This window comes from Lepidochelys kempii, chromosome 9, assembly GCF_965140285.1.
Source record: "Lepidochelys kempii isolate rLepKem1 chromosome 9, rLepKem1.hap1, whole genome shotgun sequence".
Lineage (NCBI taxonomy): Eukaryota > Metazoa > Chordata > Testudines > Cheloniidae > Lepidochelys > Lepidochelys kempii.
In genome coordinates this window covers 103,258,417-103,274,541 of record NC_136388.1, presented here as the reverse complement: position 1 = coordinate 103,274,541, position 16,125 = coordinate 103,258,417, and the positions used below count along the sequence as shown (strand labels likewise).

Here is a 16,125-nt window from a genome sequence, read left to right as displayed (position 1 = left end):
CCATGATAGGCCTAGGTGGTCTTTTAGTGGAGCAACTTCTGTTAGTGAAAGAGAGAAGCTGACATAGCACTCCTCTTCATGAGGAAAGGTCTTACCACCTGAGCACCTACACAGCAACAAAACAGCCCCTGGTGCACGCTAGCCCCGGGTTCTTTGGTGCTGTGTCAACATACCCTCTAATGTTTCTCTCACCCCCAGAAGTTGGTCCAATAAAATGTATTACCTCACCCACCTTGTCATTTCTGGTTAGAAAATGACACCTAAGATTTCTTGCTCAGGTATTAGCAGGTAGTAAGAATCTACCAGCAAACTAAGGCATTCATCACCTAGGATACATTCAAAAGCATCAACTGAGACTTAAATAAAAGGTGCATCAAAAGCAGCACTTTGAACACAGTTCTCTGTTGCCGCACTAGAAGACAAATTGTTACCTGTTACTGAATAGATATGTGTAGCACACTTAGCAAGACTGGCATTGGTTTATTTAAACTGTAGTCCATGACCCTCTGCACAGATTTAGGAACAAAATTACTTAATTCATGCTTGTTCAATACAAAACTCAGCATCAGAGTTTACATACAGCTCATGGCCTCCAAGTTACCACACATCAGTGAGAGAAAGATAATGACACCCCCACATTAAGAAAAAAGCCTTTCTGGGTGATCCTTATTATACTGCAAGAATTAATATACTTGATGCAGATATTTAGTAGATGAAAATCTATACTTACCTGGGATTTCATTTCTGCTGAAATGAATAGAACTATTTAAAAACCAAGCTATAGAAAGGAAGGTAAAAGGCCAGCAGCCCAGAACATTGTTTTGACAGCAGCACAGAAAGGGTAGTAAAGGCGAAACGCTGGTCAAATAGATCAAACTGGGCAAACCAGAGCTTTATTTTAAAAAAGTCCTTGCTACAGTACCTAGGACTGTGCCTCTGTACATAATTAACAATCATTCCTGAAGGATTTGTATTTGGCACCAGTTTGTTTACTTAAACAGTTTGGGGGCATTAATTTTAAACCAATTTTGTTTTTCAACAGAATAGGAGCTATCATCACCAAGCCAATTAGCTGAGATACAGGAGAATCTTTTTTTTTTTTAAACCAAGCACTGAGTTCTCATCTAAATCAACACAGTACAGAAAGTTCCAAAACAGGAGGTCAAACATTAAAAGGCTGATATAGGCTCAAGTGGTTTATAAAACCTGTAAAAAGACTACACCAGCAAATATGCCCTTTCAATCTGCACAGTTAAGAAGTGAATGCAGGGAGCAACACTCACTAGTTGGAAATCATGTCATGGAAGAATCGCACATATACCAACAGGAACACCTGAAATCAAACATTAAAAAGCTCCAATTCCCAATCCACATAAGAGGAGAAAAATTCGTAGGAAGATTGAATCAATCCATGAAATCACAATTGGATGGACAGTTCATACTTTCCCCATCAAGTACTAGGCCTTGCAAACATACAGCACATGTGCCCAACTCAATCTTTTTCAAACTCCTTATGGAATAGAAAGTTCCCAATCTCTACAGCCTCTCCCCATTATGCACAAAGTATGTCTGTCTGTGCTCTTAAATCACCATCATGTATCACTTCAGCCACAGAGTACCAGGCAGATTAAGTAGAAATGCACGGTCTTTAGCTCCCATCTCCTTTGCAGAGGAGTCTGAGAGGCTCAATTCTGGGAGAGTTGTGTGGGCACAGAGTCCTTCATGCAGATTCATTGGTCTCTATTGGCTTAACCATATGGTCTGGTTTGTTGCCAGCAGCGTAGTGATCCCACATCTGAAGGTAAAGCCGCTCCAGTTCCATTGTGTACTGTTTGGTGTTGAACAAAGGACTTGATATTCTCTGCTTCCAGACTTTACTACGAATTTTCTTCAGGCTACACAAAGAGCGTTAAAAGCAAGCAGTTAGATGAGAAGCAGACAAAGGAACAAACAGCTATTGTGATCTATTACCTCAACTAACCCAGAACTCTCAGCACGCCATTGCATCAGCAAATCCCTTTACTGTCATCCCCTACTCAAAATCCACGTTGCTGTTCCTTCCCCAGTGTGAAATGGTCAACTTCACAGAAACTCAACTTTTTCATTGTAGGTGAAAATGCTATGGACATTTGTATTAGTACTGCTACATGCTAATTAACCAGACCCACCAACCCTTCATTACAGCCCCATCAGATGGAATTTCCTCAACTGCAAGTGCCCCTTTATTTCAGTCTAGGTTTTTCTTTCTGAAAGGAAAGTGAAAATGCATTTTGTTTGCGTTTACTTTCTGCAGAAGGTTCAATATATCAGCATTCCTATCTCCCTCCCAGCAGCTTCACAAAGTAAACAGTAATCTCCAGGCAGAAGGTTCTTTATTACTCTGTAGCTCCACAGGGAATGAGAAACGGGGGAAACAAGTTCTATGAAAAAAAAGCCCATGTCTAATTTCAATACATTTGGTCCATCCTTAACCCCACAGACCATTAACAATGACTATATGGATACACTACCAAGAGGCAGTGTGAACAGGAGCAGTGATTACAAGGTTAGGATTAAGGAAGTTCTAAATTCGAATTCCAGCTCTGCCGATATCGCAATGTGACATCCTGCACATGATGCTCAATCTCAGTCTCTATATCTGTAAAATTAGAATTACTTCATAGGGAATATGTTGAGCGTTCCTCAATGCTGGGAGGGCTAGTCAATGATTCTGTAGTGATCTGAACATGTAAAGTGCCAAGTATTTTTAGGGAGGACAAGTGCATAATTTGGGCACTTCATGATACTCACCCATCTGAACATGCCACACCCCATTCTAGTATAGTTCCCTTCCACATCTGCCTTCCTAGCTCCTATTATGGCTATTTAAAGAGCTCAGCCCTCCCTGAGAAGGCAGCCTGTCACACACATCCCACCCACTATCTTCAGCATGGAGTTCTGGGGTCTGTGAAAGAATTCCCCCCCCCCGGCCCCTTTGCCTCCAACCTTGGCCTCTATTGAAGGCATATATTGCTCCCTTCTGCTGCTTCCTGGTATGAGGATCCTAGATCCCCAACAGAGTAGGCAGGCAGCTAAACCAGGGAGGATAAGAGGAGGTAATTCCCTCAGGACACATTGTGGATATGAGTTCTAGCCCAGTTCCTCATTCCAACGAGCACAGACCTTACTTCCTCATCAGCAAAGCAGTTTAGTGGCTTCTTCAAAACCCTGGAGGTCAGTCAGCTCCCAAGGTAACTAACAGCTGGTAACTTTATCAGTCAGAATAAGTTCAGTAGAACGAAAGTAATGACATGCCTCACTGCTTATAGCTGTTTATGTTTATTCTATTTTGCTTCCTAACACTCACTATCCCCAATAATGGTGCCTTACTATTCTAGATCTTCATTTCATCCTCAAAACTGGATTTACTTACTATTCTAGATCAGTTCCCAGTTTCACAGCAATATCTTCATATTCTTGTCTACTCTTAGCAATAAGTTCAAGACAACCAAGGCAAGTAAGCTGGGAGGCAGCAACCCGTGATGCAAGAGTTTCTCCTGTAAAAAGAGAAAAGAAAGTGATAACCAGTACTTCTTGATGCTTTACAGTTTACTTAATTTTTTTCTCCTGCCTGAGAAAACACACAAGGGGAGGTTGCTAGACTATCTGTTCTGGAAAGCCTGCTCACTAGCTAGAACTGGGAAGCACCTAATTTCTTTACTATCTATGAACTCTTCACACTAGATATTTACATATACAAGATCAAAATAAAAACAAGAAGGATTCACAGAATATCAGGGTTGGAAGGGACCTCAGGAGGTCACCTAGTCCAACCCCCTGCTCAAAGTAGGACCAATCCCCAACTAAATCATCGCAGCCAGGGCTTTGTCAAGCCTGACCTTAAAAACTTCTAAGGAAGGAGATTCCACCACCTCCCTAGGTAACGCACTCCAGTGTTTCACCACCCTCCTAGTGAAAAAGTTTTTCCTAATATCCAACCTAAACCTCCCCCACTGCAACTTGAGTCCATTACTCCTCGTTCCATCATCTGCTACCACTGAGAACAGTCTAGATCCATCCTCTTTGGAACCCCCTTTCAGGTAGTTGAAAGCAGCTATCAAATCCCCCCTCATTCTTCTCTTCCACAGACTAAACAATCGCAGTTCCCTCAGCCTCTCCTCATAAGTCATGTGTTCCAGACCCCTAATCATTTTTGTTGCCCTCTGCTGGACTCTCTCCAATTTTTCCACATCCTTCTTGTAGTGTGGGGCCCAAAACTGGACATAGTACTCCAGATGAGGCCTCACCAATGTCGAATAGAGGGGAACGATCACATCATTCGATCTGCTGGCAATGCCCCTACTTATACAGCCCAAAATGCCACTGGCCTTCTTGGCAACAAGGGCACACTGTTGACTCATATCCAGCTTCTCGTCCACTGTAAACCCCTAGGTCCTTTTCTGCAGAACTGCTGCCTAGCCATTCGGTCCCTAGTCTGTAGCGGTGCATGGGAATCTTCCATCCTAAGTGCAGGACTCTGCACTTGTCCTTGTTGAACCTCATCAGATTTTTTTTGGCCCAATCCTCCAATTTGCCTAGGTCCCTCTGTATCCTATCCCTACCCTCCAGCGTATCTACCTCTCCTCCCAGTTTAGTGTCATCTTCAAACTTGCTGAGGGTGCAATCCACACCATCCTCCAGATAATTTACGAAGATATTGAACAAAACCGGCCCCAGGACTGACCCTTGGTGCACTCCACTTGATACCGGCTGCCAACTAGACATGGAGCCATTGATCACTACCCATTGAGCCCGACAATCTAGCCAACTTTCTATCCACCTTATAGTCCATTCATCCAGCCCATACTTCTTTAACTTGCTGGCAAGAATACTGTGAGAGACCGTGTCAAAAGCTTTGCTAAAGTCAAGGAACAACACGTCCACTGCTTTCCCCTCATCCACAGAGCCAGTTATCTCGCCATAGAAGGCAATTAGATTAGTCAGGCATGACTTGCCCTTGGTGAATCCATGCTGACTGTTCCTGATCACTTTCCTCTCTTCTAAGTGCTTCAGAATTGATTCCTTGAGGACCTGCTCCATGACTGAAGGTCTATAACAATTACATTCAGTATGAATTGTCACCATGTGACTACAATTTTGTTTCCCTGAGACATTACCTGGCATAGTAACCATGGGAGTCCCAGCCCAGAGTACATCCATTCCAGTAGTGTGCCCATTACAAAGTGGAGTATCTAGACAAACATCAGCCAACTGGCCCCTCCGCACATGTTCCTCTTTGGGGGCAACAGGAGAGAAGATGATTCGGTTCTGGGGAAGGCCCATGTTCTGTGCATATTGTTGAATATTGGGTTCTCCTACAGCTGGGAAACGCAACAGCCACAATACGCTGTTTGGAACTCGCTTCAGAATCTACAACCAAACCAGGAAGAAAATAAAGGGTAAGTGTGTTAAAAACATTCAGAAGCATCACCCTCCTGGATAGATCAGAACAAGCCAATCGTAGCAGGAAATCACAGAAATGTATGACTGGAAGGGCCCTCGATAGGTCATTTAATCCAGTCCTCTGCACTGAGGCAGGTCTAAGTACTATCTAGATCATTCCTGACAGGTGTTTGTCTAACCTGTTCCTAAAAGCCTCCAGTGACTTAGATTCCACAACCTCCCTAGGTAATTTGTTCCAGTGCTTAACTACCCTGATAGTTAGGAAGTTTTTCCTAATGTCTAACCTAAAACTCTCTTACTGCAATTTAAGCCCATTGCTTCTTGTCCAGTCCACTGGGTTAAGGAGAACAATTTATCACACTCTTTATAACAGCCTTTTATGTACTTGATGACTTAGGTCCCCTCTCAGTCTTCTCTTCTCCAGATTGAAAAAATTGGGTTTGTTTAATCTTGATGTATACGTCATGTTTTCTAGACATTTAGTCCGTTTTGTTGCTCTCCCTCAACTTCCCTACATCTTTCCCCAACTGTGGTACCCAGAACTGCACACAGCACTCCAGCTGAGGCATCACAATCAGTGCTGTCTTGTCTTGTTTGCAACACCCCCGCTAATACATCCCAGAATGACGTTTGCTTGTTTTGCGACAGTATTAAATATGAGTCAACAATGTAATACTGTTGGCAAAACAAGCAAACAACATTGTGGGATCTATTAGCAGGAGTGCTGTAAGCAAGACAGAAGATGTAATTCTTCCACTCTACTCAGCACTGATTGATAAGGCCTTAGCTGGAGTGCTGTGTGCAGTTCTAGTAACCACAGTTGGGGAAAGATGTGGACAAACTAGAGCAGCCGTTCTCAAATTGTGGGCTGGGAACCCAAAGTGGGTGGCAACCCTGTTTAAATGGGGTCTCCTGGGCTGGCAACTCCTGGGAATGGGTTGAAGCCGAAGCCCAAGGGATTCACACCCCTCCTTCCTCACCCCCAAACTCCGTTGGCAGGGCTTGGGCCTTGGCTTCAGTTCCCCCTCCCAGGGTGAGGTAGTAATTTTTGTTGTCAGAAGGAAGTTGCAGTGCAATGAATTTTGAGAACCACAGAACTAGAGGAAGTGAAGAGGGAGAACAATAAAAAGGATTAAAGGTCTAGAAAACATGACCTACAAGGAAAGACTGAAAAAATTGGATTTGTGAAATGCCTCACTTTCAAAGTGAAAGTCAAAGTCAGTCACACAATGCTTCAAAATGTAAGTGCAAACTTCTGAAATACGACCTGAAGTGCATACAGCATGCACCTCTCATTTCACTTTTGTACCACAGTTTGGGTGGAAGTAACGTTTGCCAGTTAATTTTAATAAGACAAACAGCAGCATAAAGGGGTGTGTACCCACAGCAGATGAAACGACGAGGTATATTTAGCGTTCGTGAAAATGCTGGAGTCACAGCCTCAGAGACTGAAGTTTCCAATTTACTTACAGGGAGCATTATGCAGTAGTTCATAACAGCAGCCATACTTGGTCAGACCAAAGGTCCATTTAGCCCAATATCGTGTCTTCCAACAGTGGCCAATCCCAGGTGCCCCAGAAGGAATGAACAGAACAGGGAATCATCAAGTGATCCATCCACTGTTGCCCATTCCCAGCTTCTGGCAAACAGAGGGTAGGGCCCCATCCCTGCCCATCCTGGCTAATAGCCATTGATGGACCTAATCTCCATGAATTTATCTAATTCATTTTTTAATCCTGTTAGTGTCTTGGCCTTATCATCATCCTCTGGCAAGGAGTTCCACAGGTTCAGTGTGTGTTGTGTGAAAAAATACGTGTTTGTTTTAAACCTGCTGCCTATTAATTTCCATTTGGTGGCCCCTAGTTCTTGTGTTTTGAGGAGTAAATAACACTTCCTTACTTACTTTCTTCATACCAGTCATGATTTTATAGACCACTATCATATCATATCCCCCAAGCTGAAGTGTCCCAGTTGTATTAATCTATCCTCATACGGCAGCTGTTCCATACCCCTAATAGTTTTTGTTGCCCTTTTCTGAACCTTTTCCAATTCCAATATATCTTTTTTGAGAATGGGCAACCGCATCTGCACACAGTATTCAAGATGTGGATTTATATAGAGGCAATATGATATTTTCTGTCTTATCTATCCGTTAATGATTCCCAACATTCTGTTTTCTTTTTTAACTGCTGCTACACATTGAATGGATGTTTTCGGAGAACTATCCAAAATGACTCCAAGATCTCTTTCTTGAGTGGTAACAGCTAATTTAGACCCCATCTTTTTATATGTATAGTTGGGATTATGTTTTCCAATGTGCATTACTTTGCATTTATCAGCAGTGCAAAACTTCCTTACAGTGCCTCATCAGTATGACTCAACATAAGAACACCCATACCGGGTCAGACCAAGGGTCCATCTAGCCCAGTGTCCTTCTGACAGTGGCCAATCTCAGGTACATCAGAGGGAATGAACAGAACAGGTAATCAAGTGATCCATTCCCTGTCACTCTGACCAGAAGTGAGATGTTCAGCCTCTGTACCCATCTAATGGTGGACTTGTCAGGTAAGAGCACAGATAATGGTGCGAATAAGTGCCAGTTGTGGTGTAAACTGGACAGGACTAAACAGCTTATTACACAATTCCTATGGAAAAAAACTCTCAGAAGCATAACAATTTTCACTCAACTCGGATCAGATTTATAATGAGACTCAAAGAGATTCCAAATCCCATGATCATCCAATCCCCTATTCCGGAGAATGTTGTAAGGATTCAAAAAGGTTCATCCCAAATAAATATTCTCAACAAACCAAGCAAGGAAACTGAAATCTTTCCCTGACCTGAACAAGGGCAATTTAAGTTAAAGATCTGCTGCTCATTTTAAAACCGTTCCTGTAAACAAAACAGCAGTCAAATTATGGAGTTCTGATCTGAGACTTCGTAGCAAACGTAACTACTCACATTAGCCCACATCTGTAAAGTGGAAGGGTCAATCTTATATAGCTGGTTAAAGTTACAGTACACAACAGCATCCTCTGGTAACCCATACTGAGAGCGGGTGGTAACAATGATGGTACGTGGAACCTCTTCTCCAGTTGCTGCCTTGTTGTTAATCTAGGAAGAACATAAGAAAGTTCAACTATACAGCTAATTTAGAGCACTGAAATTCAGACCACAGGATACCTAATGAAATAATCCAGTAAAGTGTTTAACAGCATAAATTCTTACCTGAAAAGTTAAGTATCGGAGGTAGCCGTGTTAGTCTGTATCCACAAAAACAAGGAATCTGGTGGCACCTTAAAGACTAACAGCTTTATTAGGGCTGTGATGGGTTGGATCACAGAAACCCTCTGGGAGCTACCATCTGATGTGCCCAGACTACTTCTGCTCCTGTTTTCCTGCCCTGGCATCTTAAGACTTCAATGCCCTGCCTGGTTTGAGCCAGACCCACATTTGAACCACGTCCTCTAACAGCTGTAGGCTTAATTGAAAGCAATTTAGGAAGTGTTCCTGTCCTTGACACTCAGATGCCCAACTCCCAATGGGGTCCAAACCCTAAATAAATCCATTTTACACTATATAAAGCTTACACAGGGTAAACTCAAATTGTTCACCCTCGATAACACTGATAAAGAGATATGCACAGCTGTTTGCCCCCCAGGTATTAATACATACTCTGGGTTAATTAATAAGTAAAAAGTGATTTTATTAAATACAGAAAGTAGGATTTAAGTGGTTCCAAGTAGTGACAGACAGAACAAAGTGAATTACCAAGCAAAATAAAACAAAACACGCAAGTCTATATCTAATCAAACTGAATACAGATAAAAACCTCACCAGTTCCAGTAAGCTTCCTTTTACAGACTAATCTCCTTCTAGTCTGGGTCCAGCAATCACACACACCCCCTGTAGATACTGTCCTTTGTTCCAGTTTCTTTCAGGTATCTTTGGGGGTGGAGAGGCTCTCTCTTTACTCAGCTGAAGACAAAATGGAGGTGTCTCCCAAGGGTTTAAATAGACTCTCTCTTGTGGGTGGAGACCCTCTCCTCTCTCCTATGCAAAGTCCAGCTACACAATGGAGTTTTGGAGTCACCTGGGCAAGTCATATGTCCATGCATTACTGAGTTCATTACCAGCCAAGCCACATTCCTGGGAAAGCCCAGATGTGGACTGGCATCTCCAAGTTCATTGTTGGCTTAAGGTCTTCTTGACTGGGCACTTACTGAGAATAGTCGTTTCTCAGGAAGCTGTCCAACTGCTTCACTAAAACCTACTCAGAATCAAAGTATGCAACCAATATTCATAACTTCGAATACCAAAGTGATACATGCATACAAATAGGATTAATAGATTCAGTAGATCATAACCTTTACAGAGATGTGTTACATGGCATATGTAGCATAAAACACATTCTAGTTATGTCATATATACATTCATAAGTATACTTCCATTAAGGGAAAACTGGGGGTCAGATCTCCAGGAGGGGGGAGTTCATCTAGCTGACCTTTTGGGAACTGAAAGTGGGGCGTCCAAAGGGGTTTTACCAATCCAAGACACTCCATTAAAAGATGATGTTCTTGCTACGCTTGTAAGAGATGAAGCTCTCTCTCCAAGACCGAAGGGGAAATCTCTCTGTATGGGTGAAACTTCACAAGGGAGTGGGGTCCAGCCCAGAGAAATTCTAGAGGGAGAGGTCAAGGGCAGGCATGGTTGCAGTATTCCCTTTCCCTGCCAAAGCCCCGAACACATGCCTGAATTAAAAGCCTTCTCCAAAGTGGCAGAAGAATCTGCATCACAGTGCATACCGGGGGCATAAAGAACTAGGAAAATGCAGTAGACACTAAACAAGCTAAATCATGTGAACAAAGCCTGTCCACCGTAGATTTGCTGTTAATCTTGTGTCTTGCTAATTCATCCATGGGTTAAAACAAAGGAGTTAATACTAGTGGTTAATGCTTTAAAGATGTGGGACATACCCGATTTGTGGAAGAAAGTGTTGTACATGCTAGGGATGGTGACAACACAGCCCCACAAGCATGTTACTTTTCAGCCTATACCTGTAAACAGATTGGAAGCTTGGCACAGCAGCAAAAGCATAACAGGCCCATGCTGCTATGTAGAAGGGGAAACTGAGGCACCCCACCTTATGGCATTGGTGGCTAAATGGAAAACAACAGAACACCACTGGCCATCACATACAGCCCCCAGCTAAAACCTCTCCAGCACATAATCAATGATCTACAACCTATCCTGGAAAACGATCCCTCACATTCTATAACAGATTTTAAAGTAGCTATACTTGAACAAAAACACACTTCAGAAACAGATTTCAAAGAGAAACAGCAGAACTAAAATTCATTTGCAAATTTAACACCATTAATTTGGGCTTGAATAGGGACTGGCTGGCTCATTACAAAAGCAGCTTTGCCTCTCCTGGAATTGACACCACCTTATCTATCATTGGGAGTGGACTACATCCACCCTGATCTAATTGGCCCTGTCAACACTGGTTCTCCACTTGTGAGGTAACTCCCGTCCCTTCATGTGTCATTATATAATGCCTGCATCTGTAATTTTCACTCCATGCATCTGAAGTGGTGTTTTACCCACGAAAGCTTATGCCCTAATAAATCTGTTAGTCTTTAAGGTGCCACCAGACTCCTGGTTATTTTTACCTGAAGAGTTGATTCAAGTTATGTCAAATATGAGGAAAAGGAAGGTTACTCACTTGTAACCAAAATACTTTGAGATATAGCTGCACGTTCACACACTAGAAATGTATTCATGGCGTGTTAGGATACAAATATTCAGGCCTGTCCGTAAAGGCCTATACTCTAAGAAATTAGGTGTATTCTTATCACTTGGCTAGTTATAGAGGTATAAAAGAAAGAATCAAAATCATTGTCTGCCAGTGTAAGAGCTTTCTCTTACTGTGTCTGTCTGAGGCCCTGTTCTTAGGTTAAGGCCTTTGGCTAAGCAGCAGAGGCAGCCATAAGCTGGGAAGCGAATGGTCAGATCCTCACCTTCTAAACTAGTCACATTGAAAGAAGGTGCTATTGGGCTGTTAGGAATACAATCCTGTCCTGATAATGCCTATCGCCTCCAGAGAAAGGGAAGTGCCTAGAAGATGTAAAAGGAAACTTAGTTTGATAGCATCCTGTCTGGCAAGAACTCACTTATCAATAGCTGGGATGTGAAATCCTCATTTCTTTGTTGTTCTATCACTGTAGTCGCCATTTCCCTATTGTTTGTCTGCATAATCTCTGTCTGGTTCTGTGATTGTTCCTGTCTGCCGTATAATTAATTTTGCTGGGTGTAAACTAATTAAGGTGGTGGGATATAATTGGTTAAATAATCAGTAAAATGATTGGTTAAGGTATAGCTAAGCAGAACTCAAGTTTTACTATATAGTCTGCAGTCAATCAGGAAGTGAGTGGGGAATGGGAACAGGGGTGGGGAAATTGGAATCATGTTTAGTTAAGGGCAGGAATGGGAACAGGGACACAGGTAAGGCTCTCTGTTGTCAGAGCTGGGAAGGGGGACACTAACGACGGAAACTGGAATCATGCTTGCTGGAAGTTCACCCCAATAAACATTGAATTGTTTGCACCTTTGGACTTCGGGTATTGTTGCTCTCTGTTCATGCGAGAAGGACCAGGGAAGTAAGTGGGTGAAGGAATAAGCCCCCTAACATGGTGCAACTTGGATTAGTGGAACCTTCTTGGAACAAAACCTACTGGAGCACTTGCACACTTCCTGCCCTTCCCCTCGCAGCTCTAAACATCTGGAGGACAGAGCTATAAAGGGGGCAGGGCATAGTTTCTCCTACTACCGCCTCCTCCTACAGTCTCAAGTTGAAATTACGACTGAGGAAGGAAAGTGTGTAGGTCATCTCAAAGAATGCCAATTACAGGTGAGTATCTTTCATTTCTTCACATGGCCTCTGCATATTCCCATGCTCATGTATTTGACAAGTAGTACTCCTACTGCCATACAGTAGGTTAAAGAGGTTCAGTTAAATAGAAATTGTAACACTGCCTTTGTGAAAGTATGAAGAGAGCATTAAGTCGTAGCTCTACAGATTGGATATATTCCTATATTAACAGAGGACGCTTCCATGGCCTCATTTAGTCAAGTCCAATCGGAACATTTCTGGGTGAAGTACAGGTATGTTCATAACACTCTTCAATACAGCAGTCCTGCTTTTAAGAGTTCACAAAATTGTAGTATATCTTCTGGAAGGAAAGACAATGATGAATTCACACTGCTATGTTGCAAAGTTTGAACATTCAGATCCAAAGGGGAAGGGTGGTCCAGTGGTTAGAGCACTAGCCTAGGACTAGGAGACCCAAGTTCAATTCCTTGCTCTGCTAAAGACTTCCTGTGTGACCTTGGGCAAGCCACTTAGCTCTTCTTTACCCCAGAGCGGATGTAAGAATAACTACATTAAAAACTGTGAAGAGCTAAGATACTATAGTGATGGGGGGGGGGGGGGGGATATAAAAAACAAAAGAGGGAGACAGATAGCATCTATATCTGAACAGCTCACAAGTAAAGGAGACTGTTCCCTCAACATTGGACCTAGCAACTGATCCAGACAAGAGACCCCTGATGCAGGGCACTTCCCTTGAACCATTTTGGGAGATGACTGCCTTTCTTCAGCCCTTTTAAATACAGGGCAAAACCTTAGACAAGGCTAATATTACCTCATGCCATATAAGGTGATCTTCCAGTCTGAAATATTGGAACAGAGTGTTGATTACAATCTCTAGCTCCCCTGATCCAAGAAAAGATGTCACACCATGAGTGGTTTGATTCTGTATAAGTGTGGATTTGAGGTGTTTTCTATGAGTCATAACAATGGCTTAATTATATGAAAAGCCAAAATTCACAATCTAACCTCCTACATAAAAAAGACCATAGAATTTCCCCCAAAATAATTCCTTCTGAACTAGAGCATATATCTTTAAAAAAAAAAAAATCTTATCTTGATTTCAAAACAGATGGAGAATCCACCAAAACTGTAGGTAAAACTGTTCCACTGGATAGTTACCCTTATTGTTAAAAATTTACATCTTATTTTCCAGTCTGAATTTGTCTATCTAACTTCCAGACACTGGATCTTGACGTTTGGATCTAGACCACTGGCTCTCAAACTTTTGTACTGGTGACCCCTTTCACAAAGCAAGCGACCCCCCTTACACATTAAAAACACTTTAAAGTATATTTAATACTTAAATATAAGTATTTTCGACCCGATGAGTCAAAAGAATAGTAAATATGGCAGGCGACCAGCTTGGCTTAATGGTGAAATCCTAGCGGATCTTAAACATAAAAAAGAAGCTTACAAGAAGTGGAAGGTTGGACATATGACCAGGGAAGAGTATAAAAATATTGCTCGGGCATGTAGGAATGATATCAGGAGGGCCAAATCGCACCTGGAGCTGCAGCTAGCAAGAGATGTCAAGAGTAACAAGAAGGGTTTCTTCAGGTATGTTGGCAACAAGAAGAAAGCCAAGGAAAGTGTGGGCCCCTTACTGAATGAGGGAGGCAACCTAGTGACAGAGGATGTGGAAAAAGCTAATGTACTCAATGCTTTTTTTGCCTCTGTCTTCACTAACAAGGTCAGCTCCCAGACTGCTGCGCTGCGCATCACAAAATGGGGAAGAGATGGCCAGCCCTCTGTGGAGAAAGAGGTGGTTAGGGACTATTTAGAAAAGCTGGACGTGCACAAGTCCATGGGGCCGGACGAGTTGCATCCGAGAGTGCTGAAGGAATTGGCGGCTGTGATTGCAGAGCCATTGGCCATTATCTTTGAAAACTCGTGGTGAACCGGGGAAGTCGCGGATGACTGGAAAAAGGCTAATGTAGTGCCCATCTTTAAAAAAGGGAAGAAGGAGGATCCTGGGAACTACAGGCCAGTCAGCCTCACCTCAGTCCCCGGAAAAATCATGGAGCAGGTCCTCAAAGAATCAATCCTGAAGCACTTGCATGAGAGGAAAGTGATCAGGAACAGCCAGCATGGATTCACCAAGGGAAGGTCATGCCTGACTAATCTAATCGCCTTTTATGATGAGATTACTGGTTCTGTGGATGAAGGGAAAGCAGTGGATGTATTGTTTCTTGACTTTAGCAAAGTTTTTGACACGGTCTCCCACAGTATTCTTGTCAGCAAGTTAAGGAAGTACGGGCTGGATGAATGGACTATAAGGTGGGTAGAAAGCTGGCTAGATTGTCGGGCTCAACGGGTAGTGATCAATGGCTCCATGTCTAGTTGGCAGCCGGTGTCAAGTGGAGTGCCCCAGGGGTCGGTCCTGGGGCCGGTTTTGTTCAATATCTTCACAAATGATCTGGAGGATGGTGTGGATTGCACTCTCAGCAAATTTGCGGATGATACTAAACTGGGAGGAGTGGTAGATACGCTGGAGGGGAGGGATAGGATACAGAAGGACCTAGACAAATTGGAGGATTGGGCCAAAAGAAATCTGACGAGGTTCAATAAGGATAAGTGCAGGGTCCTGCACTTAGGACGGAAGAATCCAATGCACTGCTACAGACTAGGGGGCCGAATGGCTAGGCAGCAGTTCTGCGGAAAAGGACCTAGGGGTGACAGTGGACGAGAAGCTGGATATGAGTCAGCAGTGTGCCCTTGTTGCCAAGAAGGCCAATGGCATTTTGGGCTGTATAAGTAGGGGCATTGCCAGCAGATCGAGGGACGTGATTGTTCCCCTCTATTCGACATTGGTGAGGCCTCATCTGGAGTACTGTGTCCAGTTTTGGGCCCCACACTACAAGAAGGATGTGGATAAATTGGAGAGAGTCCAGCGAAGGGCAACAAAAATGATTAGGGGGTCTAGAACACATGACTTATGAGGAGAGGCTGAGGGAGCTGGGATTGTTTAGTCTGCAGAAGAGAAGAATGAGGGGGGATTTGATAGCTGCTTTCAACTACCTGAATGGGGGTTCCAAAGAGGATGGCTCTAGACTGTTCTCAATGGTAGCAGATGACAGAACGAGGAGTAATGGTCTCAAGTTGCAGTGGGGGAGGTTTAGATTGGATATTAGGAAAAACTTTTTCACTATGAGGGTGGTGAAACACTGGAATGCGTTACCTAGGGAGGTGGTAGAATCTCCTTCCTTAGAGGTTTTTAAGGTCAGGCTTGACAAAGCCCTGGCTGGGATGATTTAACTGGGAATTGGTCCTGCTTTGAGCAGGGGGTTGGACTAGATGACCTTCTGGGGTCCCTTCCAACCCTGATATTCTATGATTCTAATACCATTATAAATGCTGGAGGCTGACAGCTCGCGACCCCCCATGTAATAACCTCATGACCCCCGAGGGGTCCCAACCCCCAGTTTGAGAACCCCTGATCTAGACTGACCTTAGTCAGTTAGACTGAAGAATCTATGATCAAATATTTGTTCCCCACATAGATACTAAAAGATTCATCATGTTGCCTCTTAATCTTCTCTTTGTTGATATAAGTAGACTGAGCTCCTTATGTCTTTCACTATAAAGGCATATTTTCTAAGCTTTAAGTATTCTCCTGGTTCTTCTCTAAACCCTCGCTAATTTAGCAACATCCATAATTCAAGGATACCAGAACTGGATGCAGTATTGCAGCAGTGGTCACACCAGTGCCAAATGCATATTAGCCGTTTTGGCCACAGTGTTACTCAGCT

General features: G+C 43.1%; 1 protein-coding gene across 4 annotated transcripts in view; it reads right to left on the bottom strand.

Annotated features, from left to right (window-relative positions):
- Positions 1-867: 867 nt before the first annotated feature.
- Positions 868-16,125, bottom strand: part of OGT (O-linked N-acetylglucosamine (GlcNAc) transferase) — a 79,211-nt gene continuing 63,953 nt past the window's right edge. For all 4 annotated transcript variants that reach the window (XM_073358682.2, XM_073358683.1, XM_073358684.2 and 1 more), the window contains 4 exons: positions 8,404-8,556; positions 5,157-5,409; positions 3,413-3,536; positions 868-1,895 (listed from right to left, as the gene is read on the bottom strand). In XM_073358682.2, coding sequence (XP_073214783.1) covers positions 1,721-1,895; positions 3,413-3,536; positions 5,157-5,409; positions 8,404-8,556 — 705 coding nt within the window. In that variant the 3' untranslated portion in view covers positions 868-1,720. The remainder of the gene's footprint in view (positions 1,896-3,412; positions 3,537-5,156; positions 5,410-8,403; positions 8,557-16,125) is intronic.